Source organism: Chiloscyllium plagiosum, unplaced genomic scaffold (assembly GCF_037043375.1).
Source record: "Chiloscyllium plagiosum isolate Xiang-an unplaced genomic scaffold, Cpla_swu_hap1 HiC_scaffold_2, whole genome shotgun sequence".
Classification (NCBI taxonomy): domain Eukaryota; kingdom Metazoa; phylum Chordata; class Chondrichthyes; order Orectolobiformes; family Hemiscylliidae; genus Chiloscyllium; species Chiloscyllium plagiosum.
In genome coordinates, this window is record NW_028270140.1 from 30,226,964 (window position 1) to 30,251,797 (window position 24,834).

Sequence of the window (24,834 nt, forward strand, 5' to 3'; positions counted from 1 at the left end):
CAATCTTCAACCAACATTGCCAGTTATGCAAAAGGGAACTTACAAAGGAAATTAGGAGAGGTAAAAAGAAAGTCGAAAGGATACTGGCAGGTAAAATAAAGGAAATCCTGCATTGCTTTACAGGTATATTAAGTATAAAGTGATAATGAGGGCAAGTGTAAGGTCCACTAAGGCACCACAATGGTAGTTTGTGCGTGAACCCAGAGGATGTAGGTGGCATTCTTAATGAATACTCTGTATCAGTGTTCACTAGTGAGAGGGATGAAATGGGTAAAGAAATCAGAGAGGTCTGCAGTAAATTTAAAGAAATTAGCATAGACACAGGAGTTTTGAATGGATTTCCAGGATTAAAAATAGATAAATCTCCTGGGCCAGATGAAATCATTCCCAGGTTGCTGAGTGAGGCTAGAGAGGAAATAGCGGGGGCACTTGCAAAAGTTTTCAATTATTCTCTAGCCACAGGAGAGATGCCAGAGGACTGGAGGACAGCCAATATGGGACCATTATTCAAAAATGGAGCAAGCGATAAAACAAAAAAAACTATAGGCCATTCAGTCTAACCTTGGTGGTGGAGAAACTATTGGAAGCCACTCTTTAGGATATTATTAACCTGCATTGTAAGAGACAGGGGTTAAGAATTAGAGTGGTGCTGGAAAAGCACAGCAGGTCAGGCAGAATCCAAGGAGCAGGAAAATCAACGTTTCGGGCAAAAGCCTTTCATCAGGAATGGTTAAGAACAGTCAGCACGGTTTTAGTGAAGGTAGGTCATTTCTGACCAAGATTATTCAATTTTTGAAGTGACCTGGAATGCTTTTATAACGTTGCGCATGGGAGACTGATAATAAAGGTAAGAGCCCATGGGTTCCAAGGAATTTGGCAAATTGGATTCACAATGAGGTGAGTAGCAGGAAGCAGAGGGTGATGTTTAAAGGTATTTTTCCAACTGGAATTCTGTCTCCAGTGTGGTCCCATGCAGGTTAATGCTGGGGCCGTTTTTGTTTGTGGTTAGTATGAATGATTCAGACTTGAATGTGGGAGGGTTGATCAGTAAGTTTGAAAATGATACAAAATGTGGTAAATAGTGATGATGGTCTTAGATTACAGGATATAGACAGCTGGTCAAATGGGCTGATCATTAATCAATGGGATTCAATCCAGATAAATGGGAGGTCACGTGCTTGGATAGGGCAAACAAGGCAATGGAATATATGATGAACAGGGAAGTACCAAAGATCAGAGGGACTTTGGTGTGCATGTATACTAGTCCCTTTTTATGTCAGGACAGGTGGATAAAGTGGCTCAGATGATATATTTTGGAGGTGCAGGTATTGGACTGGGGTTGATAAAGTTAAAAATCACAGAACAGCAAGTTATAGCCCAACAGGTTTATTTGGAAGCACTAGCTTTCGAAGCACTGCTTCTTCATAGGTGGTTGTCCTGATGAAGCAGCACTTTGAAAGCTAGTGTTTCCAAATAAACCTGTTGGACTATAACCTGGTGTTCTCTGATTTTTAATTTAAAATATGTCATATGGTATATTTGTTTTTATTAGCTGAGGGAGAGTTTAAAATAAAGATAGCTATGTGGTAATTGTATGAAACATTGGTCAAGCTGCTGTGGTTCTGTTTGCCGAGCTGGAAGTTTTTGTTGCAAACGTTTCGTCCCCGGTCTAGGTGACATCCTCAGTGCTTGGGAGCCTCCTGTGAAGCGCTTCTGTGGTGTTTCCTCCTTGGTCAAGCCGCAGCAAGAGCATTGGATGTGTATCTACATTATAGGAGGAATGTGACAGCACTTCAGAGAGGGCAGAGAAGTTTAACCAGGATGTTGCCTGGGCTGGAGTTTCAGTTAAGAAACTGGATTGGACAGATGGGTTGTTTTTCTTAAAGCGGAGACTGAGATAGGACATGATTGAGATGTACAAAATTATGAGGGACATGACAGGGCTGGCATGAAAAACTCCTTAAATCTCTGCTCCTTACTCATTGATCCCTGATCAAAGGGAAAGAGAAGGAGCAGAAGGTTCAGAGGAGATGTAAGGGAAAACTCTCATCCAGAGGGAAGTGGAAATCTGAAACTGACTGCCTGGGAGTGTGGCAGAGGAAGAAACCCTCATAACATTTAAGAAATATACAAATGTACACTTGCAATGCCAAAGCGTACAAGGCTGATGGACCAAGTTCTAGAAAACTGGATCGGAAGAGTTAGGAGGTTCTTTAGGACCAGCACAGATGTGAAGGACTGAAGGACCTTTTCCTGTGCTATAAATCTTTATGGCTGTATGACCCTATGATCAAAAGGAAAATTATATGCTGTTTTGGAAAATGTACAGGGTGATGGATTCTCAGGGGAAAGTAGCATGAACAGCCACGTTTCTGGTATTGAGACTAGCTCTAATGCAATGAAGGGTGCGTTGGGTTCCAAAATATCGATTGTGTTCGGGACTCTCTAGTCTGAGGTACAGACAGAGGTTTCTGTGGCCAGCAGCAAAAAAAATCAGAATGGTGTGTTGCTTCCCTAGTGCCAGGATCAAGGATGTCTCAGAGAGGGTGCAGAATGTTCTCAAGAGGGAGAGGAGCCAGCAAGAGGTTATTGTACACATTGGATCCAATGACATAGGAAGGAAAAAGGTTGAGATTCTGAGGGAAGATTACAGAGAGTTAAGTAGGAATTTAAAAGGGAGGTCCTCGAAAGTAATAATATCTGGATTACTCCCGGTGCTACGAGCTAGTGAGGGCAGGAATAGGAAGATAGAGCAGATGAATGCATGGCTGAGGAGCTGGTGTATGGGAGAAGGATTCACATTTTTGGATCACTGGAAGCTCTTTTAGGGTAGATGTGATCTATACAAGGATGGATTGCATCTAAATTGGAAGGGGACGAATATACTGGTAGGGAGATTTGGTAGACCTGCTTGGGAAGATTTAAACGAGTAAAGGTGGGGGGGTGAGAACCAGGGAGATAATGAGATAGTGAGGAAAGAGAAAAATCTGAGACTGGTACAGTAGAGAAAAGAAGCGTGTCAAACAGTCAGGGCAGGCAGGGACAAAGCAGAGAACAAGGTAGGACTGATAAATTAAACTGCATTTATTTCAATGCAAGAGGCCTAACAGGGAAGGCAGATGAACTCAGGGCATGGGATACCATAGCAATTACAGAAACAGGGCTCAGGAATGGACAAGACTGGTAGTTTAATGTTCCAGGATACAAATACTACAGGAAGGAAAGAAAGGGAGGCGAGAGAGATGGGGGAATGGCATTCTTGATAAGGGTTAGCATTACAGCTGTGCTGAGGGAGGACATTCCCAGAAATACATTCAGGGAAATTATTTGGAATGGACTGAGAAATAAGAAAGGGATGATCACCTTATTGGGATTGTATTATAGACACCCTAATAGTCAGAGGGAAATTGAGAAACAAATTTATAGGGAGATCTTAGTTATCTGTAAGAATAATAGGGTGGTTATAGCAGGGGATTTTAACTTTCCAAACATAGACTGGGACTGCCATAGTGTTAAGGGTTTAGACGGAGAGGAACTTGTTAAGTGTGTACAAGACAATTTTCTGATTCAGTATGTGGATGCACCTACCGGAGAAGGTGTAAAACTTGACCTACTCTTAAGATTAGATTAGGTTGCTTACAGTGTGGAAACAGGCCCTTCGGCCCAACAAGTCCACACCGACCCGCCGAAGCGCAACCCACCCCGATCCATTTCCCCTACGTTTACCCCTTCACCTGACACTATGGGCAATTTAACATGGCCAATTCATCTAATCTGCACATTTTTGAACTGTGGGAGGAAACCAGAGCACCTGGAGGAAAGCCACGCAGACACGGGGGAGGAATGTGCAAACTCCACACAGACAGTCGCCTGAGGTGGGAACCCAGGTCTCTGGCACTATGAGGCAGCAGTGCTAACCACCGTGCCACCCACTAAATAAGGCAGGGCAGGTGACTGATGTGTCAGTGGGGAAGCACTTTGGAGCCAGCGACCATAATTTTATTAGTTTTAAAATAGTGATGGAAAAGGATAGACCAGATTTAAGAATTAAAGTTTTAAATTGGAGAAAGGCCAGGTACTGGGCAAGACCTGATTGGGGACAGATGTTCGCAGGAAAAGGGACAGCTGGAAAATGGAAAGCCTTCAGAAATAAGATAAGGAGAGGCCAGAGACAGTATATTCCTGTTAGAATGAAAGGAAAGGCTGGCAGAGAAAGGGGACGCTGGATGACTAAAAGAAATTGAGGATTTGGTTAAGTAACAGAAGGAAGCATATGTCAGGTATAGACAGGATAGATCAAGTGAATCCTTAGAGATTAAAGGCAGTAGGAGTATATTTAAGAGGGAAATCAGGAGGACAAAAAGGGGACATGAGATAGCTTTGTCAAATAGAGTTAAGGATATTCCAAAGGGTTTTTGCAAATACATCAAGGACAAAAGGGTAACTAGGGAGAGAATAGGGCCCCTCAAAGGTCAGCAAGGCAGCCTTTATGTGGAGCTGCAGGAGATGAGAGAGTGTTTCGCATCAGGATTTACTGTGAAAAAGGACATGGAAGATATAGAATGTAGGGAAATAGATGGTGACATCTTGGAAAATGTCCATATTAGAGAGGAGAAAGTGCTGGATGTCTTGAAACGCATAAAAATGGATAAATCCCCAGGACCTGATCAGGTGTATCCTAGAACTCTGTGGGAAGCTAGGTAAGTGATTGCTGGGCCTCTTGTTGAGATATTTGTATCATCGATAGTCACATGTAAGGTGCCAGAAGACTGCAGTTGGCTAACGTGGTGTCACAGTTTGAGAAAGGTAGTAAGGACAAGCCAGGGAACTATAGACCAGTGAGCCTGATGTTGGTGGCGGACAAGTCGTTGAAGGGAATCCTGAGGGATAGGATGTACATGTATTTGGAGAGGCACAGACTGATTAGGGATAGTCAACATGGCTTTGTGCGTGGGAAATCGTGTCTCACAAACCTGATTGAGTTTTTTGAAGTAACAAAGAAGATTGATGAGGGCAGAGCGGTAGATGTGATCTATATGGACTTCAGCAAGGCATTCGACAAGGTTCCCCATGGGAGACTGGTTAGCAAAGTTAGATCTCACGGAATACAGGAAGAACTAGCCGTTTAGATACAGAACTGGCCCAAAGGTAGAAGAGAGAGGGTGGTGGTGGAGGGTTGTTTTTCAGACTGGAGGCCTGTGACCAGTGGAGTGCCACAAGGATCAGTGCTATGTCCACTATCTTTCATCATTTATATAAATGATTTGGATGTGAGCATAAGAGGTATAGTAAGTAAGTTTGCAGATGACACCAAAATTAGGGGTGCAGTGGACAGCGAAAAAGGTTACCTCAGATTACAACAGGATCTTGATCCGACGGGCCAATCTGAGAAGTGGCAGATGGAGTTTAATTTAGATAAATGCAAGGTGCTGCATTTTGGGAAAGCCAAATCTGAACAGGACTTATACACTTAATGGTAAGGTCCTAGGCAGTGTTGTTGAACAAAGAGGCCTTGGAGTGCAGGTTCATAGCTCCTTGAAAGTAGAGTTGCAGGGAGATAGAATAGTGAAGAAGGCGTTTGGTATGCTTTCCTTTATTGGTCAAAGTATTGAGTACAGGAGTTGGAGGTCATGTTGCGGCTGTACAGGATATTGGTTAGGCCACTTTTGGAATATTGCATGCAATTCTGGTCTCCTTCCTAACGAAAGGATTTTATGAAACTTGGAAGGGTTCAGAGAAGATTTACAAGAATGTTGCTAGGGTTGGAGGATTTGAGCTATAGGGAGAGGTTGAATAGGCTAAGGCTGTTTTCCCTGGAGCATCAGAGACTGAGGGGTGACCTTATAGAGGTTTATAAAATCACGAGGGGCATGGATAGGATAAATAGACAAAATATTTTCCATGGGGTAGGGGAGTTCAGAACTAGAAGGCTTAGGTTTAGGGTGAGAGGGGAAAGATATAAAAGAGATACAAGGGCAACTTTTCCACAGACGGTGGTACATGTAAGGAATGAGCTGCCAGAGGAAGTGGTGGAGGCTAGTAAAATTGCAACATTTAAAAGGCATCTGGATGGGTATATGAATAGAAGGGTTTGGAGGGATATGGTCCGGGTGCTGGCAAGTGGGACTAAATTGGGTTGAGTTACCTGGTCGGCATGGACAAGTTGGACTGAAGGGTCTGTTTCCGTGCTGTACATCTCTATGGCCTCGGCCTTTGTTGCACACAATTCTCTTCCTGCTCCTATGTTCTGTTAACCTTTCTAAATCCTGGTCATGCATATGAAGAGGATGAAAGCAAAGATATGGGTGAAACTGTACTTTGAAGCAGTTTATTGAATAGCAGCAGGAGGCAGTTAGGTATTTATTGCTGATGGCCAGTTCCTGCCACTTATATGGTGTGAATGTTACTTGGCACTTATCAGTCCAAACATGAACATTGTTGAAGCCTTGCTACACGTGGTTTTGGAGATATGAATGATGTAGAATATTGTGCAATCATCAGTAAATATTTGATTCTATGATAGAGAGGTCATCATTGATGAAGCAGCTAAAAATAGTTGTGCCTATGCATTGCTCCAAGGAACTGCTATAGTGACGTCCCAGTACTGAGATCATTGACCCGCACCAAGCCAACCACCTTCTTTTGTATTAGCTACAATTCAAATAAGTGCAAACATTCTCCCCTTTGATTCCCATGAAATCCAGACTTGCTAAAGGATCAAGACAATATACAGTACTCAGTCAAATACGGTCTTGGAGATCTCAAATTGAGCTTTAATTTATATCAACCCTAGCCTGAAGGATAGCATAGTGTACCATAGGCTCCTTAAGGCAGCCATCCTCTCAATTATTACACAAACAGTTAAATGTACCATGTGCTGTTTGAGAACTGGAAGCCCTTCTGGTTAGGAAGCTCAAGATCGACAGATGGAATTCATGTTCAACCCACAGTTCCTGTACTTCTGCAAAACCAGCTAATTCTCACACTACTAAATGAATTAACTGCTTCATAAAATGGCATTTTAATCACTAATCTGGTCGATTTCGGAACTGAATGCATAACTAATAATGCAAGAATCTCGGGCTAGAGCCAGGAAGGAGCTAGAATAGTAGTCAAAACAACGAACATGGAGATAGCATAAAGGCTATCTTATTACTTAGGTGATACTTCAGGCAAAATCACAACAAAAGGGAAGATCACAACTCCGCACAACATAATTGGTCACCCAATTGCTCCAACCAAATGGTCTTCCATTACAACAGGTGGAGCAAGTAGGTAAATTGTAGTTTGCAGGGAATACTTGATTAAGATAGGGTGAGGGTAAAATTCAAATCACTCCATTTAAAAAAAACACAGACATAAATATTTTCAAGTAACATTCCCTTTAAAGTTTACTTCTACTAGGACAAACTGATTCTGGCAAGCAACTGTATCAGTTTCATGAAGATAGACACCTTTTATAAGCTTTGGTCTGCATTAGATTTTCCTTAGGCTCTGTATCATTAATATAATGTGAAGTGTGAGTTGGTGACATAAAAAAAAGCTAAAAAGTATAAACATTACATTATTCTTATGTTCTTTGGAATGCAAGACTGATGAGCAGTCAAATGACGTTTTACAAAAATAGAGATAGACACAGATATATTCTTAATGACTGACCAAATTGCTAGAGTAGAAAAGCTGAACTTTATTTGTATATCCTTCAGCCAAACATGCACATTTAAAAAAAATTAAAGAAAATTGGATCAAGTAAATTGTTACATTCAAGTCACCATTAACCCAGAGATTATAAAAGTGATCTGGTAATTAATCAGTTGTGTACAGAATGGTGATGTTAAGTTCCAATAGTTCTCCCACACAAAGATTGCCCGGATTACTACCGTAGAACATTTTGCATATCTAGACAAATCTTGACTCCTGGTAAGACACGGATTAAAGTCCGTTATGGATCCTGATGTCAAGCAAGCAACCATTAGATCTTATTTCACATTGGAATATATATAAATTAAGCATAGAAAATAAATTCAGATATTCTCTTGCATCATAGGTTTCTGGAAAAGTTCCGTCTGAAAATACACAATATAGAAATTTTTGTCTACCTCATTTTGCTTTTTTTTTGTAAATGTACAAACACAGATTTACAAAAACATTTGTAAAATAGTACACTTCAAAACAGTGAACAAAAAGAATTGTGCCACAAAGAGTACAATGTTTAACCAATATTAATTGAAAAAGGTCAAATTCACTTTGTATCGGAACAGAAGTAAACCACTTCACATTCAATTGTTTTCTTTTTAAAGATTGCAGTGAATTCCAAAATTTCAGTTTACTAAAAATACAAAAACAAAATAGAGCCTTGATCAGAAAATCAGAACCAAAAATTCAGTGTGACTATGCTATAAATGTTATAACCAAGGTGTTTTGCTTCTTTCCAAGTTATTTATAGAGCAAGGTTAAAGTCCTGAATCAACAGGACTGCAATGGTTGACAGTTTATTTTAGATTTTAATGAACAAATCACTGACAGCAGGAAGAGTGTATAAAATATATAGTTTCAACAATACTACATAACTTTAATAGGAAATTATTAGGAAAGAAGCCTGTCCAATTTACCCTGCATCAGCCTATCTTCAAATTTACCAGACAATGATAGTTAACAATTCCTCTCCCAGATATTTTGTTATCTAGAAAATCGGGAGGCTGACCTGAGTGATGCAGTAATGCCAATCCAAACTGCATTATTACCTTCTTTCACGCGCAATCAAGTTCAGACTGCCAAAGGAAATTGAGAATATCTAGTTTTCAACTTCAGGCCTCAGAGTTGGGTCAAGGATGTCCCTTTACTTACCAGAGCTTAAAAAGTTTGTTTTGCCCAATAATTTAGACATGCATTTAAAATACGCATTTTGAGGAATGTATAACTTTAACATTTTCTGGCACTTGTAAGTCTTAAAAATATGAATAGTTACATAAAGTTTCCAAACATTTATTATAAGCTTTGAAACAATATTTTAATCTTGTTTTATATATATTACACAAACCTTCTCTTCACACCAAAAGATCCTCAAATGTCTCACACAAAGATCAAATGAATTTCCCACTTAAACCCACTAAAACATTGCAGAACAAAAAAGTTCACTAACAAGAGTCATTAGACTGTTTTGTTTCTATTTGAGTTTGGCAAAACTTTTCATTAGTAACTTGGTACATTTTATTTTGCAGATAACTATGTGTTTTTAAATTTCAAACCTCGTTCGGGGGCTTTCCTAGAACAGAAGTGCAACAAAAAGATAATCTTGTGGATCTTGTAATTCTTGATAAGCATCTTATTCCGCCTTCTTTGCCCTCCTCCTTTTGATACTTTCACTTTCTTCAGAACTTGCATCCAAGGAGGCAGAGCACTGTGTACCCAAGGTTTCCCCTGTATTAGATGCTTCCGTTTGAAAATGCGATTCAGTGGAAGTGCACTGCCAACTAAATGCCATATGGTACAAAGCAACTTCCATAGGTGCAAAAGGGGAATGATGAATGTTAAACAGCACCATTGCAACCTAAAATACAAAATGATACATTTGCCAAATTGTACAGAGCTGCCTGAAAAATGCCAAAAGAATACAAATAAAAACAGCACGACAACGAAAGGAAAAGGACATATGTTCATGTGACTCAAAATCAGTCGCTTTCATAAGTACCCTACTTTGGTCTCTGAATGCAGTCTCTGAATAAATCCAAACAAATACTTTAGTGTTGAAGCCACAGAGCAGATCTAAGTACAGCATTATTGGATTATTTTTTAATTTATAAAAAGGCTTTACAAGAGGCAAACTCTGAATATAAGCAAGAACGTAAGCAAGTTTCTAAAGCTCTAAAATTTTGCAGATGAATTAAAATGGGGAGGAAAAATGTCACTTAATATGAAGAATTACTAAATTTGCTGATCAACTATTTATATTGCCAATAACTCACTACATGAGCAACACTCAGTTTTATTGAAAGCTGCTCAACTAGATTTCATAGACCATTCAAAAACTTACTTCATATAATTCAGGTCATTCAAAAAAACACAGCAAAATCATGGAACGAAAACAAAAATTGAATGTAGACATCATTAGGTTGGCTGAATAATACTTAATCTTTTAATGAAACATTTTCATGAGTCTTGAGTCACCAATGAGTTAGCAGTTCATAAGTCATTCAACCAAAATACGCTGAAGCATGTTCATCGTTCTTACATTAGTTGTGTTAAACAAAGCTAATTTGTATGTTAAAGAAACAAATTTATCTGCCTGCACTGGGTAAATAAAACACTAGACTTTAATGAAATCAAAGCACTTAGCTCAATGTCTCTGAACAGTTCACTCCTCCCTATCCTTACGGCAAAGTTGAGCACCTCCGCCAAAGCAAGAACACAACATCCAGAATCACTTAAAGCAACACAATCCAAAATTTCGAGTCTATAAAATATCTTGTTGGAAGTCAAATCATGAAAAGCTACAGAAGGAATAGGCAGGAAACTGAATAAGGTGTACTTGATGTCCCACTGAACCATCTCATTTTTTTTCTCATGAATTTGTTGAAGCTAACAGGAAAACACATGGAGGATCCAGTTTTGATACCTTATTCTTTCAAGTGTTCTAAGTCTGAATGAAATATCTTGTAGATTTGAAATAGTTGTATGCTTCCTCTTTGATAAAGACATAAGAAAGTATTTATGTAAACATCTGTAAATTTAATTTGAGTTTTCAAAAGCCATCCCTTATCATGGAATTCAGAAAACACTGGGATAACCAAATGCACAGATATAATTAAATTTCAATTTGCTACATATCTTGTAGTAAAGATTTATTTAGACTAGATCAGATTATAAATACTTAATTTTTTATTATCAGCACGATACAAATAACATGAGGGGTGAACAAAGGCAAGTAAACAAACATGTACAAACTAACATATCTTAAAAACATCCAAGCAAGCTAAGTTTCCACCTTAGTTGTTTCAAGCTTCCTGCAAAGCTTCACTTAAATCAAATATTCCTTTTCCTCCCACAAGATTGTCAAGCAGATGCCTAAGTGCAAACAAAGGTACTTTCCAAGTTGAAAGTGCTGTATCATGATGGTATGAAAAGAAACAGGATTTATGCTCATTTTTCCATTGATGGATTGTTTGTTTTATTGTTATAGTCAACACACTAATATTAAGAAAAATGTAAGTTGTTTAAAGGGCAGCAAATTTAAGCTTACCTCTCCCTCCATCCTTATCTGGAACAAATTTAATGCTGGTGAAGTGCTCATCACCTGGCTGCGGTTTTAAATTGAATTTAGTTGAAACCACAAATTTTGGGGGGGATGGGGGTTGACACAACACATCTTGAATTTTCCTCTTACAATCTATTCTTGTCTTTTCAAAATACCAACACAAGTATAGGGGAACAAACATAAACGGTCTTCAGTAACCAAACAGCAATTTCATTGAAGACGATACAAACCACACTACAATAGCAAAGATACAGGACAGCAATTAATACTTGGAATAATCCTTTTTCACCCATTTAGACTTATTTCAGAAGGACATTTAAAAGGGGAGGCTACCAATGAAGAGAATATATGAAAGAATCAACAGCCCAACATGAGAACAAGTCTTCAAGAAAGTCTGAACAACAGGTCATCTCAGCATTTATTACATCTGAATCATATACATCAAGTCTATATGTGCAGTCTGTTTTTTGAAGATCAAATAAGCTATATAGGCACAAAATGCTATATCTCCAAATTCATTTGTCTGCCATTAGATAAATTACATGACATTTTGCCTGAGTAGCAATATAATTAAAGCCACTGTTGAATCCTTACTGCTAAAATGCACTACCATTTAGACAATGGCTACTTTCTATAATGATAAATTTGCCAATATAAACCACACAGGGCTACAGCATCATTTTGCAAACAATTCAATGCACCTTTGGTTATTTAGGATATCCTGTGCATAAAGCAATAGGACACAGACATAGAAAGGGAAGTATGAGAAACGTATATATGTAAAACAAAAATAAATATTAAAATTTCAAAATGAATACTTAACACTGCTAATGTGCAATAGCTGGCTGTTGCACACGTATTAAAAAAAAAGCAGCTAACCTAAAAACAAACCACAGGTGCCATCGGAAGAGATTCAAGTATATTGAGATTTTACACAAAATAAAGTGATATTTTCATGGGAAAAGAAATTATTCTTAGGAAGCATTAAAGATCCAAATAATAGTTGGTCTACAAACGATTTAAGTAAATACAAATTCAGCAAGTACCCTCTGTACCAAAAAGGTGCAATTAAAAAAAAGTCAAAACTAGTCTGACATCACAATTGATCTGTTCGTTTCCTATCCTCCGAAAAAATGTAAGAAAGTCTGACAGTACAATCGACAACATAAATTGCAAGTACTGAAGACAAAAAAAACTGTTAAATGGTCTCACACAAATTAAATAAAAGGGTTATTTACATACCTCTGTTGAAACAACAAACATAGTGTATAAGAAGATCAGGTTGTGTCTGGTAATCGGGAGATAATTCATCTGTTGAAAAGTAAAGAGTACAGCTCCTATCAGAGTTACCTTTGTTCCACTGTAAGAGAAACAGGATAATTAGTATACGTATCAGAACAGAAATTCTTCCACAGAGTGACTCCACAAAGAAAACAACATAACTCTTCTGTTGCACAACTCAGACTGCCTATTCAACATCAGTGTTATCAAGCTGAAGTTTTAGTGTCTGGTCACAAACATGGACTAGGTATTACCAAGTGCACATTTTCTGATAAGAGCAGGAACCTTGGCTAATTTTTCCTTCCCTCACGCAAAGCTGAATGTAATAATCAATAAACTATCATGCAATTAGAGATTAGTGCAAAGCATATCACATGCGTTAATCCCAATTTATCATTTTAAAGTTACCTACTGTAGATGCAATCTTATTCAGTCTTAAATTGAACTCTGCACACACTTCCAAATGGGAATTACTGACACCCAGGGATTTGTGGAGATAAGAGACACAAACTGGGGACATCAGCTTTAAGAAAAATCAGTGATTTGGTTTTGAGAAATTAGATTTTTAGAGCAGCTTGGAAAATAACAGTACTAAAAGTGCTTTCAATCAGTTGCCTAGGCGAGAAAACCACGCTTCCCCAGGAATCCTCCATACTGTGGTCTAAAATATAAAATAGCTCAAATTTCCCATAGAAGATTCACAGACATGCTCCTATGTAAAGTTTTCTACCCTACTTTTAGTAATATTCTTATCTGAAGTAGAATCTCAATTGAATTTATCAACATGCCAATCTATATTAAGCATTCAACAGTCAAGTGATGTATTTCAACAAACACAAGATGATGAGAAAATATGCTCTTCTAAAATTTTGTTCAATATCAGATCTAGAAGTGGAATCAGCTTTAAAATTCTAGCAGAGTCATTTAACAGCAACTGTTACTTGTGCAGAATTTCAATAGTTTACAAAAGTTGTGAGACCGTTGAGTACCACACTTGGAGAAGGGATTGGAGGAGCAATAAAAGCTGAAGGTTAAAATGTGGCTGGAATAAACCATATTAATCAAAGTTTCAATATGTCAATAGATAACTTCAAAAAAGCTTGTTGCCTAAAATAAAGTATTTTTGTAGAAAAATAAAAGATCAGATTTGGGACTTTTTTTTAATAAAAAACGGTCTTGCATCTTATGCTGTGGTCTCTTTGCAAGATGATAGGATTTTGAAAAGTGGGAATGAATTGATATCTTCTGCACTAACCAGACAGAAAATAAATAATTTACAATGTAGGTGCTAGATCTTTATTATTCCAGGCTTGATATTAATGGATGGTTTGCTTGGAAATTAAGATTTTCAGGTGCCAAGCAAGCCTTTTCAGTAACTTCTTTGAGATTACTGTAATTTTCTTTTTTATATCCTGATAAATAATGGATTTTTAATAAAATTGTACTGCAGTTTACAATCTTTACTAAATGCTTCAAATCCCATTTTAAAAATGCAATTATAATTACTAAGTACCGTCTATCATTGGAGAAAAAAAAACAAAACTGAAGATCCAAAATGATTTCTTGACAAAAGGCAAGCAAAGAATCTGAAATGATTTGAAAGGGATTTTCTCATCTTTACTTCAGTATAGAACTGGTTAGAACAAATTAACAATTTTAAAACTACTACATACTAGGACATTCTCAGCAACTCATTTCTCTCAGGTATCCAGACACCCCGCACTAGTTGTTCAAAGTTAGCTATCAGCCCGGAACCAGCACCTGTGGAAAAAGAAATTTTATATATACTAAACTGGAAACATACCATAAAAAAAAACTTATTGGAAATACACTGTACTGATTTTCACAAAGAGATAACAAAGTGACAGTGGCGATTTCACCATGGTAATTAATTAAAAGAAAACTAATGTCATCCAGTAGTCCTCCTGATTTCTATCAGAGGACAGAAGACCACTGGTGCCAATTGAATGGTCACCACAATGTTAACTTACTAACAAACAAAAGTTCAAACTTGCCAAGAATGAAAACACTACGTACCTTTTGCCCATCCAACAGCAATCACTGCAAGCCAGCCATTTCTATAGCGGCTGTGTGCATCCATTACACCTGCAACAATTTTGCGGGCTCTTGTCACTTCTTTCATACCAGCAATAAATAACTTAGATGGTAAAAAATTGCAGCATTTGTAGAACTTGTCATATGGACAGTAGAATATCAAATACCTAAAAAATGTTAAAAATGTAAAGATGAGGACTGGAGTTTTTCTCACCTCCCCCAATGCAATGTATAAATTCACAATGAATTTTCTTTTTAAATTGCAAAATTCAAGCAAAATTACATTTTTACAAGAGTAATTTGACTCAATATTTTTGTCTCACCTCCGCTCCTTAAAGCATCACCCTTGCTGGAGTAATGACCCATAAGCACTGGTCATCTTTTAAGACCCGGGCCAAATACACATTCATGAATTAGTCTAGGTTATCTGAAATGTTCTCCTCCATCAAAAGAGCTACATACATTTCCGCCAAGCACACTGAGTAGCAACCCAACTTGGGTCTTTTCTGTCTGTACTGGTCAGTTATCTCACCAGATAGTCAATGTTATGGAGCTCCTCGATTCAGTTTGAAGTGGGAGATGGCATGGGACAGGCTAACACTAGGCACATGGACACACAAGATGGTCGCTGAGCCATCAGTTGGCCACTTGACACATAAGATGGTCGCCAGACTACAATATGAAGAGAGACAGCAGAGCAAATACAGACTCTGCCTGGAGCCACCAGAATGCCAGCACAATGCATTCACAATCTGATTGATTAGTTTAAGGTGGGGGCGGGGATGGGGGAGAGAATACACATGAGTACACTGCACACCGAGATGTCTGGGTCCAGCCAACATCTTTTATAGAAATGCTAACAGCTTGATACAGATTCAATACAAAGTGCTAATAGCCAGGGCTGCAGTAATCATCCTAATCATTAGCGCCCATTACTAGAGCAATGGACTTCCGTGCAGACATTGAAACTGACAATGTCTGCACTGAAGCTAACAACAACCGCGCTAAAATTAATAAAGGCTGCACTGGAACTGACAATGACTGTATCGAAAATATCAATAATTCTGCAATGATTACCATAAACAAAACAATACTACAAAGACAATAATCTCATCCCTGACCTATTGTATCACAAGATGTATAAAAGTATTTTGTGATGTGCACTGGGTTGAGAGAAAAATCGCAGCTGACCACTGTGCTGTTGGTGGCTCTCTCTCCCCGGAGATCCGGTATTTCCTTGTGCAATAAACTCTGTCATTGAACCCAACTCTGACTCAAAGACTAGTCATTTTCCCCATCGCAAGTTCATGAGCAATGCAGAAAAATTGTTTCATTTTCTGCTTAACTATAGTTTCATAAAAACTGAAATCAAGCATTCTGGAATACACCTAGATTTTTCAGGTGAAAGGATGACTGCTAGAATTTATAAATGATCATAAACCAACGTCTTTATCAGAGCAATCAATGTTATTTGGTTTAAAAAAAACCTCAATCCAAATAGGAATTATACAAATACTTTAAATTATGGCTGTCAAGCATAAAGTTAAAGAAAATGGGAAATCATCTCTTAAAAAATTACAGTGTCCTGTGTGATCTCAGCTAATTCCCACTCCTCAAAAGTGATTTTTAAAAATTATTCGTCTTTGGACATGGACATCAATGGCTGGGCCAGTATTCATTACTCATTCCAATTATCCTGGAAATGGTGGTTATGAGCTGTCTACTTGAACTGTTACAATCTTAGAGGGTAGAGACACCAGTGCGCAGCTAATTTTGACCCAGCCATAATGAAGGAAAAGCAATATAGTTCAGCCAGGATGGCGTGTGACTTGGAGGGTTCTTGCAGGAGGTGATGCATCTGCTGATTGGGCCATTCTCGTGGCAAAGGCCACAGGTTTGTAAAATGCTGTTGGAGGAGTCTTGATCTGCTACTGGAGTACATCTTGTGCTGAAAGGAATGAATACTGAAGGTTGTGGCTGTGATGCCAATCAAGCAACCTTTCCCTGGATTGTGTCATGCTCAAGTATTGTTGAAGTTACACCACTACAAGCAAATGGAGAGTATTTTAATCACACTCCTGAATTGTGCTGTAGGTGGTGGAATGTCACTGGGGAGACCAGAGGTGACTTGCTCATTTCAAATTTCCTAGCCTGGTCCCTGCTCTTGTAATTACAGTATTTTATGGCCAGTCCAGTTCAGTTTCTGGTCAATGGTAAGCCCTCAATGTTAATAATGGGGATTCAGTGATCCAAATGCCTCTGACCACCAAGAGACGCTGGTTACATTATCTCTTGTTGGAGATGGTTATTGCCTGCATAATTTTCACTTGCTGCTTACCAGCCCAAGCCTGGAAGTTTTCCAGATCTTGCTCCATAAGAACACTGGCTGTTTCAGTATCTGAAGAATTGAAAATATTCCCACTTAGGACCTAATAGTCGAAGGAAGATCGCTAATAAATTTGGACCTTAGACTCTATTCTGAAGAACTCTTGCAGTGATGACCTTTGGTGAACAATCACTACCTTCTTCCTTTTTAGAATGTTGAAGATACCCACCAAGAAACGCTGAGAATAAACAAAAAATAAACAAATTCTATGTCTATGTACCCAAAAAGAAAGAAGAAGTGGCTATGACAATAACTTTTTTTGTCATCCTTAAAATATAGAGGCTGTACCAGAGGTCTGAATAATTCCTAGTGAGAGTCAGCTCCAGATGCTTAGACCACTTCTGGAAGTGTCTCAAATCACAAAATCCTGTTTACAATTGGATCTGGGAAGATATCAGTAGTAAACTTCCACTGGAGGTTTTGAGAAAAAAAAGTTTGTCTGAGATGCCTGCTGACAATGTGAAAGGTGGAAGAGAGGACTGCAGAGGCTGGAGAGCAGAGTTGAGAGTGTGGTGCTGGAAAAGCACAGCAGGTCAGGCTGCATCCGAGGAGCAGGAAAATTGACATTTCGGGCAAAAGCCCTTCAAGGTGTGCAGTATTAAAATGCAAATGCTTTGGAAGTTGGCCAGATGACTGAAAATGATAGTGATGTGATGATACTTTATGGACTTAAGTACATTATACAATATAAAAAAAACTTGCAATTGCCATAAAAATAGAGCATGGTAAAGATAAATATAGTGAACTTGAACAGCTTGGTAGGTGCAGCAGGTAATTCTGTAAAATGTGATCGCTAAGAGCTGTTACATTTTGAGAAGGACTGACAGATGATACATGATAGAGAATACATACTACCTCAAAACATTTTATGCAGTCATTCCTCCATATCTGCAAGGGTTCTGTTCCTGAAAACCCCCTTGAAAGATGAATTCATGAGTGTGGAGCTTAATCACTTATGGGAAAAATAGGGTTAGCTTCCCAGAACTCAAGATTATTACTTTCCATCTATTATTTTTGGTGTTTTCTTTGGGTTAAGATAGTAAACACTTAAACATCTGAAATAAAAGTTAACATTAATAAAATAAAATATTAAAAACAATTCCAGTATATCATAACTCACTGATAAAGGCAAGAAGTTCTCCATCATGTGGCCAGGCATTGTTGGGTAGGTTATGGGTAGTTATTGGGTGCAGCAGACGTGGCTCACTTCCAGCCACTCTTCCCCCAATGATACACACTCATCCTTCACCTCCCTCTGGCAGATGTCTTCAATCTGTTCATCCTCCCAAGCATCTATGCCCTTGTTCATGGAGGTTTATAGGGAAGAGCTGCTTACCGTAACAGATTGGAGAGCGAAATTGCCGTGCAAGCAAAACAGTTGCGAATAGGTGAGCTTTGCTCGTGGATTTTGAATAATTGGTTACTTACTTTTTGGCATGAATAAGTGAATTTACGATTGGAGAATTTACGGAAATGGAGGAAAGACTGTACATACACAAGTATTTTCCGTTTCAAACCCACATCTCAAAGATTGCACATGGACTACCAACTATTCAACCATGAGAGCCACATCACCGTCACCAACACATTTGCTTTTCCCTTGCAAGGCAAGGTGACAACACCCAATGAAATGAGTAGCTGAATGTCCAAACCTCAGTGAAAAAGGTGCTGGCCTGTACTGGGGTATCTGTTGCTTGGGTCATGGCCAGCTGCGAGGTTGAAACTATTGAAGATAACAGTATTCTCATACTTAATCCTCTTTCCCTTATCCTGCACTCACTACTTCTTTACAAGCCACAGATGATTTAAGCATTTGCCTCTCACTTCTAAACCCTCCTCGCACAACCTACTGTCTTTCCTTTCAGATATCAAACAACAGCTTCTTGACAAAGCATTGAAGAAACACCAAGGTGACAGTGAAGAAGGAACACTGATCCTCAATTTCATAGTCACAGCAACCACCTCACATACTGATAGTGTATATTGTGTGTCACACATGCATCATGAACACAGGATCCTCACATAAAGAAGCATCAGGCTTAAGGTGTGCTGGGGGAAGAAGCCAGGATCACATGAGGAAGGTGTCAGCTCGGAATGAGACAGTTCAAATGGGAATTTCAACATGCAGCCTACAGAAGAACATTAATGAGTATGCATAAGAAAATATGCACTGGGAAGCCTGCCAGAAAGCCTATGGTCAATGTCACAGAGAACGGAGAGTACAATATCAAATGAGCACATGGGTCTGCAGAGGGCCCTTTCTTTTTCAGCAAGTGGTGTCCATTGCTATTAGCACATCGAATCATGGTTGGGTCAATAAATAGTAGTTGGATGCTTGCTGCTTATGCTTCAATGGAATCTGCTACATTATCAAAGTTGAGCGATGCAGTGAAGCTCAGATTTCTCTTACAAAAAGTCAACTTGCTTAATGCATACTCAGCTGGTTGCCATAGAGGTTGTGGATTATAGCATATAAAAGATTAGATTACATTACATTACAGTGTGGAAACAGGCCCTTCGGCCCAACAAGTCCACACCGACCCGCCGAAGCGCAACCCACCCATTCCCCTACATTTACCCCTTACCTAACACTACGGGCAATTTAGTATGGCCAATTCACCTAACCTGCACATCTTTGTGACTGTGGGAGGAAACCGGAGCACCCGGAGGAAACCCACGCAGACACGGGGAGAATGTGCAAACTCCACACAGTCAGTCGCCTGAGGCGGGAATTGAACCCGGGTCTCTGGTGCTGTAGGTTGTCATAGCAATCTTCCCTCAGAGATTACTTGAATTACTTGGTCATGTCAGTGGCTCCATGAAGCACAAACTTGCTATCCTCTCTCAAGACAGCATTCATCTCACATCCCTAATGCCATTAGTGCCCTGGCTGATGCCTCTTAGCTCCTAAGTCTTGACCATTAATACAGAGATGATACAGTCTGCAGTTTGATCTTCCACTTAAAGTATCAGTTCACCACCAACCATGCTGCAGCCTTAGAGTTGCAAAATTTTCTGCATGTCTGAGACAAAACTTTCCAAATAAGCTCTCTATTCAAAGGGTGCGTGAAGCCACAGGATATTGGTACGATGTTGAACAAATTCTTCTCTTTGGTCTTGATAAATGGTTAGACATCACAAATATCTTAGGCCTCAGCCTAGAAGAAACCAGATTCATAAAAGTTTATTGCCATGTTCACTTTCCATCACTGGCAACAGACTCTTGCCCATCTCAGAAACTGCAGTCATAGACACAGCAGTTGGCAGATTTCAGCAAGGATATCCCATTAGGAATCAAAGGATTCTTGAAGCTACAGGATGTTGTAGGGGGTTCAATGAATTCTTCTCTTCGCTCTTCACTGTGGAAAAGGAGAACGTAGGTATGCAATTCAGGAAAAGAGACTATGAGAAACTTGCACAGTTTAGCACAGTAGGAAATGGGGAGGCTCTGTCAGGCTTAAAAATAGGCAAATCCCTGGTCCGAATGAATTGCATCCCAGGCTGCTGTGGGAGGTGAGGCAGAAAATTGCCAGGGCTCTGACACAAATTTTTAACTCCTCTCTGGCCGCAGGGGAAAGTGCCAGAGGACTAGAGGATGGCTAATTTGGTTCCACTTTTTAAGAGGGGTGGTAAGGTTGAACCAGGAAATTGAAGACAGGTGAGTCTAACAGCAGTGTTAGGGAAACTACTGAAGAAAATTCTGAAGGAGCGAATCAATATCAACATGAAAAGGCATGGGTTAATTAGTGATGGTCAGCATGACTTTGTCAGAGGGAGGTCAAGCCAGCAAATCTGTTAGAAATCTTTGAAAATGTGATTAAGTGTGTGGATAAAGTACATTTGATGTAGTTTCTTTTTTTTTTAGCAAAGCTTTTGACAAGGTCCTACATGGAAGACTGATTGAGAAGATTAAAGCACATGAAATTGAGGGAAACTTGGCTTAATAATGTGGTAGAAGGCTGTTTGAATGACTGGTGTACCACAAGGATCAGTACTGGAACCCTTATCGTTTGTTATATACATAAATGATATGGATGACAATGCAGAGGGAATGTTAAGCAAATTTGCAGATGTCACCAAGATTGGCAGAGTGGTTAGTAGTGAAGGTGCTTGTATGCTACAGGAAGATATAGATAGGTTGATCAAATGGGCAGACAAAGGCAGATAGTTTTTAATCCTGAGAAGTGCGAGGTAATACACTTTGAAGAAACAAGATGTGGAAGTATTTAATGAATGGCAGGGCATTAGATACCTTAGAGGAACAGAGGGATTTTGGGGTAATTATTCACAGATCCCTGAAGTCAGCAGATCATGTGAACAGGACAGTTAAGGCAGCATATGGGACACTTGTTTTCATCTGCCGTGGCATACAGTGTAAGAACAAGGAGGTAACATTGGAGTTATACAGAGCATTGGTCAGGTACAGCACTGAGTACTGTATGCAGATCTGGTCACCTCACTGCAACAAGGATGTAATAGCACTAGAAGGGTTACATAGGAGGTTCACCAGGATGTTGCCTGTGTTGGAGAAATTGACCTATAATGAGAGACTAGATAGGTGTGGACTGTTTTCTTTAGAGTAGAGAAGACGGAAGAGGGACACGATTCAGGTGTATGGGGGGTATGGACAGGGCGAATAGAGAGCAGCTGTTTCCCTTGGTTGAGGGGTCAATCACGAGAGGGCATAGTTTAGGGGGCAGGAAATTCAGAGGAAATTTGGGAAAAATATCAGCCGGTTGTGGGAATCTGGAATGCACTGCCTGGGAAGATAGTGGGGCCTGGAAACCTTGCAACATTTTTTTTTTAAATTGGATGAGTACTTCAAATATCATAACTAGTTCCATATCCTTGAATGTTAAGGAAATTGGGATTAGTGGTAGTTATGTCAATACAGACTTGATTAGTCAAAGAGCCTTTTCTGCACTATACGAATCTCTGAATCCTTACTGAAGCACATCCCCTTTATTGTTCTTCTGAGGTTCAAGAAGGCAAATTTACCCTCAAGAGCTCCAATAAGGAAAGAAAAACCCTGCGAAAAATCAAAGATGGGCCAGAAAAATTCAAAATGTTGAGAAAAGTCATCCCGCTCACATTAGCTTTCAATATTACTCCTCTGAAGGCCAAATGGTGTTGAACAATTGATAATACAAGCATAAAAAGAAAGATAAAATGAAGACCTGTGACCAGAGGATCATTGAGAAAGCAAAACGAGGATAAACTCCTCTAATTACAGACCGACTCTACCAAGTTCCTGGCTTCACATTCTTCAGAGGTTCTCTCTCTCCTGCTCCTCCCAAGAGGGAAGCTACAACTGGAGGAGCAGCAAGTATGAAAGAGAGGGAATCAGTATTTCAAAGTCACGTAGCCGCAATCCTGGTCAGCTGTACGGCTGCCACGCAGGAGATTTTCGGCTTGGTCATCGACAATCGCTTCAGCCAGCTGCAGGATGATTAGTCCAACATGATCAACAACCACTGGGAGGCAAAGAAGAAGCAAAAGCAAGGTTAAAAATGAAATAAAAGCAGGGAAGTTACACCTGAAAATTCACTAATGAGGCCAAAAGCAGTTGCATGGGAAACATCTACACTGACAATAGCATAATGGGTAGGAGAGGGCTGAGAGAAGATTCATCCATTTGAATTTTCCAGTAATCGTGTGATCATGTGTGGAAAGGCATGACAAACATGAGTAGAAATTATCAACCATGCATAAATTCATCTGGTATGTTAATAACATTAGTAAAACTGTCCAATTTCTTATTCATTGTGTCAAATGATTAGAATTTGTAATGAGTCTTATCTTAGTTTATAAATGTAAATTGGGTTTGTAAATAAAATCCGCAGACTAGAGAAAACATCAAGGAACCAAGAAACAATAGTATAGTGAGCTCATATCTACTACTTTGAATGCCTGGACAAAGCCATGTTGTCTTGAAAGTGATGTAGAGACTCTTCAGATGGCATGCTCAACTCATTGGATGTGACACATTGACCCCTTATTGCAACCTCTGTACTTAAGTACATAATCTATGAAGACCATGGCTCACTGTTATTAAGGACTTCATTCTGTATTACATGTACTAGCTTCATACAGGAGAAAATGAGGACTGCAGATGCTGGAGATCAGAGCTGAAAATGTGTTGCTGGAAAAGCGCAGCAGGTCAGGCAGCATCCAAGGAGCAGGAGAATCAACGTTTTCGGGCATGAGCTAGCTTCATACAATCTGTTTGGTATTTGTACTGTATAAAAAAAAACTCCCAAAAAAATTAAATACAAATACACAAAGTGGCAGTCACATAATAACATTATCATTTAATAAAGGAATTGATGAAAATGAAAAAGTAGGTTTCAAGGAAATTAATCTAGGCAGTTTCCTTATTACCACAAAGAAGAGGGTTCACAAAAAGAAGTGCTTGACTTCTCCTTCCAACCATTTTTATTCTTAAAATTTGTTCTTGGATCATGAACGTTGCTGGCTAAGCCAGCATTTACTCCAAATCAGCATTCCCCCCCGCCCCCAAGTGCACTGCAGAAGGAGGGAGTGAGCTGTGTACCTGGACCACTGCAATCCATGTGGTGTAGGTAAAACCGCAATGCTATTAGGAAGAGAATTCCAGGATTTTGATCCAGTAACAATGAAGAAACAGTGATATAGTTCCAAGTAAAGGTGGCATGTCATTTGGGAGGAACTTAAGAGTTGGTGGTGTTCCTATGCATTTGCTACCCTTGTCCATCTTATTGTAGAGATTAGAGGTCACAGATTTGGAGGGAACTGTCAAATCAGCCTGGGGTAAGTTGCTACAATGCAACTTGTAGATGGTACACACGGCTGCCAGTGTGTCACTGGTGAAGGGAGTGAACATGAAGGTAATGGTCGGGTGCCAATCATCATACTGCTTTTTCCCAGAGATTGTCAATCTTGAGTGTTGTTGGAGGTGCAACTATCCAACCACGTATCCTTCAAACAGCCTTTATTTATTCTCCAACTTCTTCACCTTCCCAAAAAAAAAGTACAGTTGGATGTATGCGGGAGTGGCTCAGCTGTGTTTGAAAAGAAACAAGAGAGTAACATTATAGGAAAAGTTGAGTGTTGCTTGGCAGTGGACCAGCTGTAGTGAGGGACCATGTTTTCAACCCCAGTAATCTTGAAAAATGTAAATTTCAAAATGAGCACAGGAAACACAGAATTTATGGGCACAGGAGAGTGAACAGACTTGTCAGTAAGGCCAAGTAATTTCTACTTTCTAGGTTATGCTGCATTCCAAAGGGAATTACTGCCTAATGCATCCATATATGGAAGGAGCTGATTTGTGCAGAAACCTTGATAGCAACAAAAATTCTTCAGGATTTGTCACTTCACTGTATGTAGACTTGCACATCTTAAAATAACTGCAGAGAGCAGCAAACACTTGTAAAATCTAAGTAACAGTTGGAAGAAAATCAACCAGCAGCTAATCTGCAAGTAGTTTCTGATCCTTCAAAGTAGTGTGAGTGAAGGATTAGGTGGTCCGTTCCTCTGCTAAAAATGCGTTAGCAATTGGAGATTAAGGGCACTATTAGCTGGAACTTTGAGCTCCAAAATGGAACTGCTGTTAGCATGATCTGTCTGTCTTGCATATTTTGGACAGCTGTTCCTGTGCACTAATACTCTCATAAATATGAAACCCATAATTATTTGCTCTAGAAAGTGTGCACAATGCTTCGAACGCTATTTCGCTGCTCAAAGTGCACTTATAATACATAAGAAAACATGCAAACATCCAAATTTCTCACATAAGATCTTAACATGTGCAAAGCCATGGTGGGGGTGGGGGGGGGTGGTCATCAACTTGCATACACCAAATATTGTAGAACTTCAA

At 39.3% G+C, this 24,834-nt stretch overlaps 1 protein-coding gene across 1 annotated transcript in view; it reads right to left on the reverse strand.

Annotated features, from left to right (window-relative positions):
* Positions 1 to 7,667: 7,667 nt before the first annotated feature.
* Positions 7,668 to 24,834, reverse strand: part of LOC122563416 (trimeric intracellular cation channel type B-A-like) — a 44,471-nt gene continuing 27,304 nt past the window's right edge. The window contains exons 3-6 of the mRNA XM_043717160.2: positions 14,573 to 14,757; positions 14,209 to 14,296; positions 12,497 to 12,614; positions 7,668 to 9,550 (exon numbers count right to left, since the gene is read on the reverse strand). Coding sequence (XP_043573095.1) covers positions 9,326 to 9,550; positions 12,497 to 12,614; positions 14,209 to 14,296; positions 14,573 to 14,757 — 616 coding nt within the window. The 3' untranslated portion in view covers positions 7,668 to 9,325. The remainder of the gene's footprint in view (positions 9,551 to 12,496; positions 12,615 to 14,208; positions 14,297 to 14,572; positions 14,758 to 24,834) is intronic.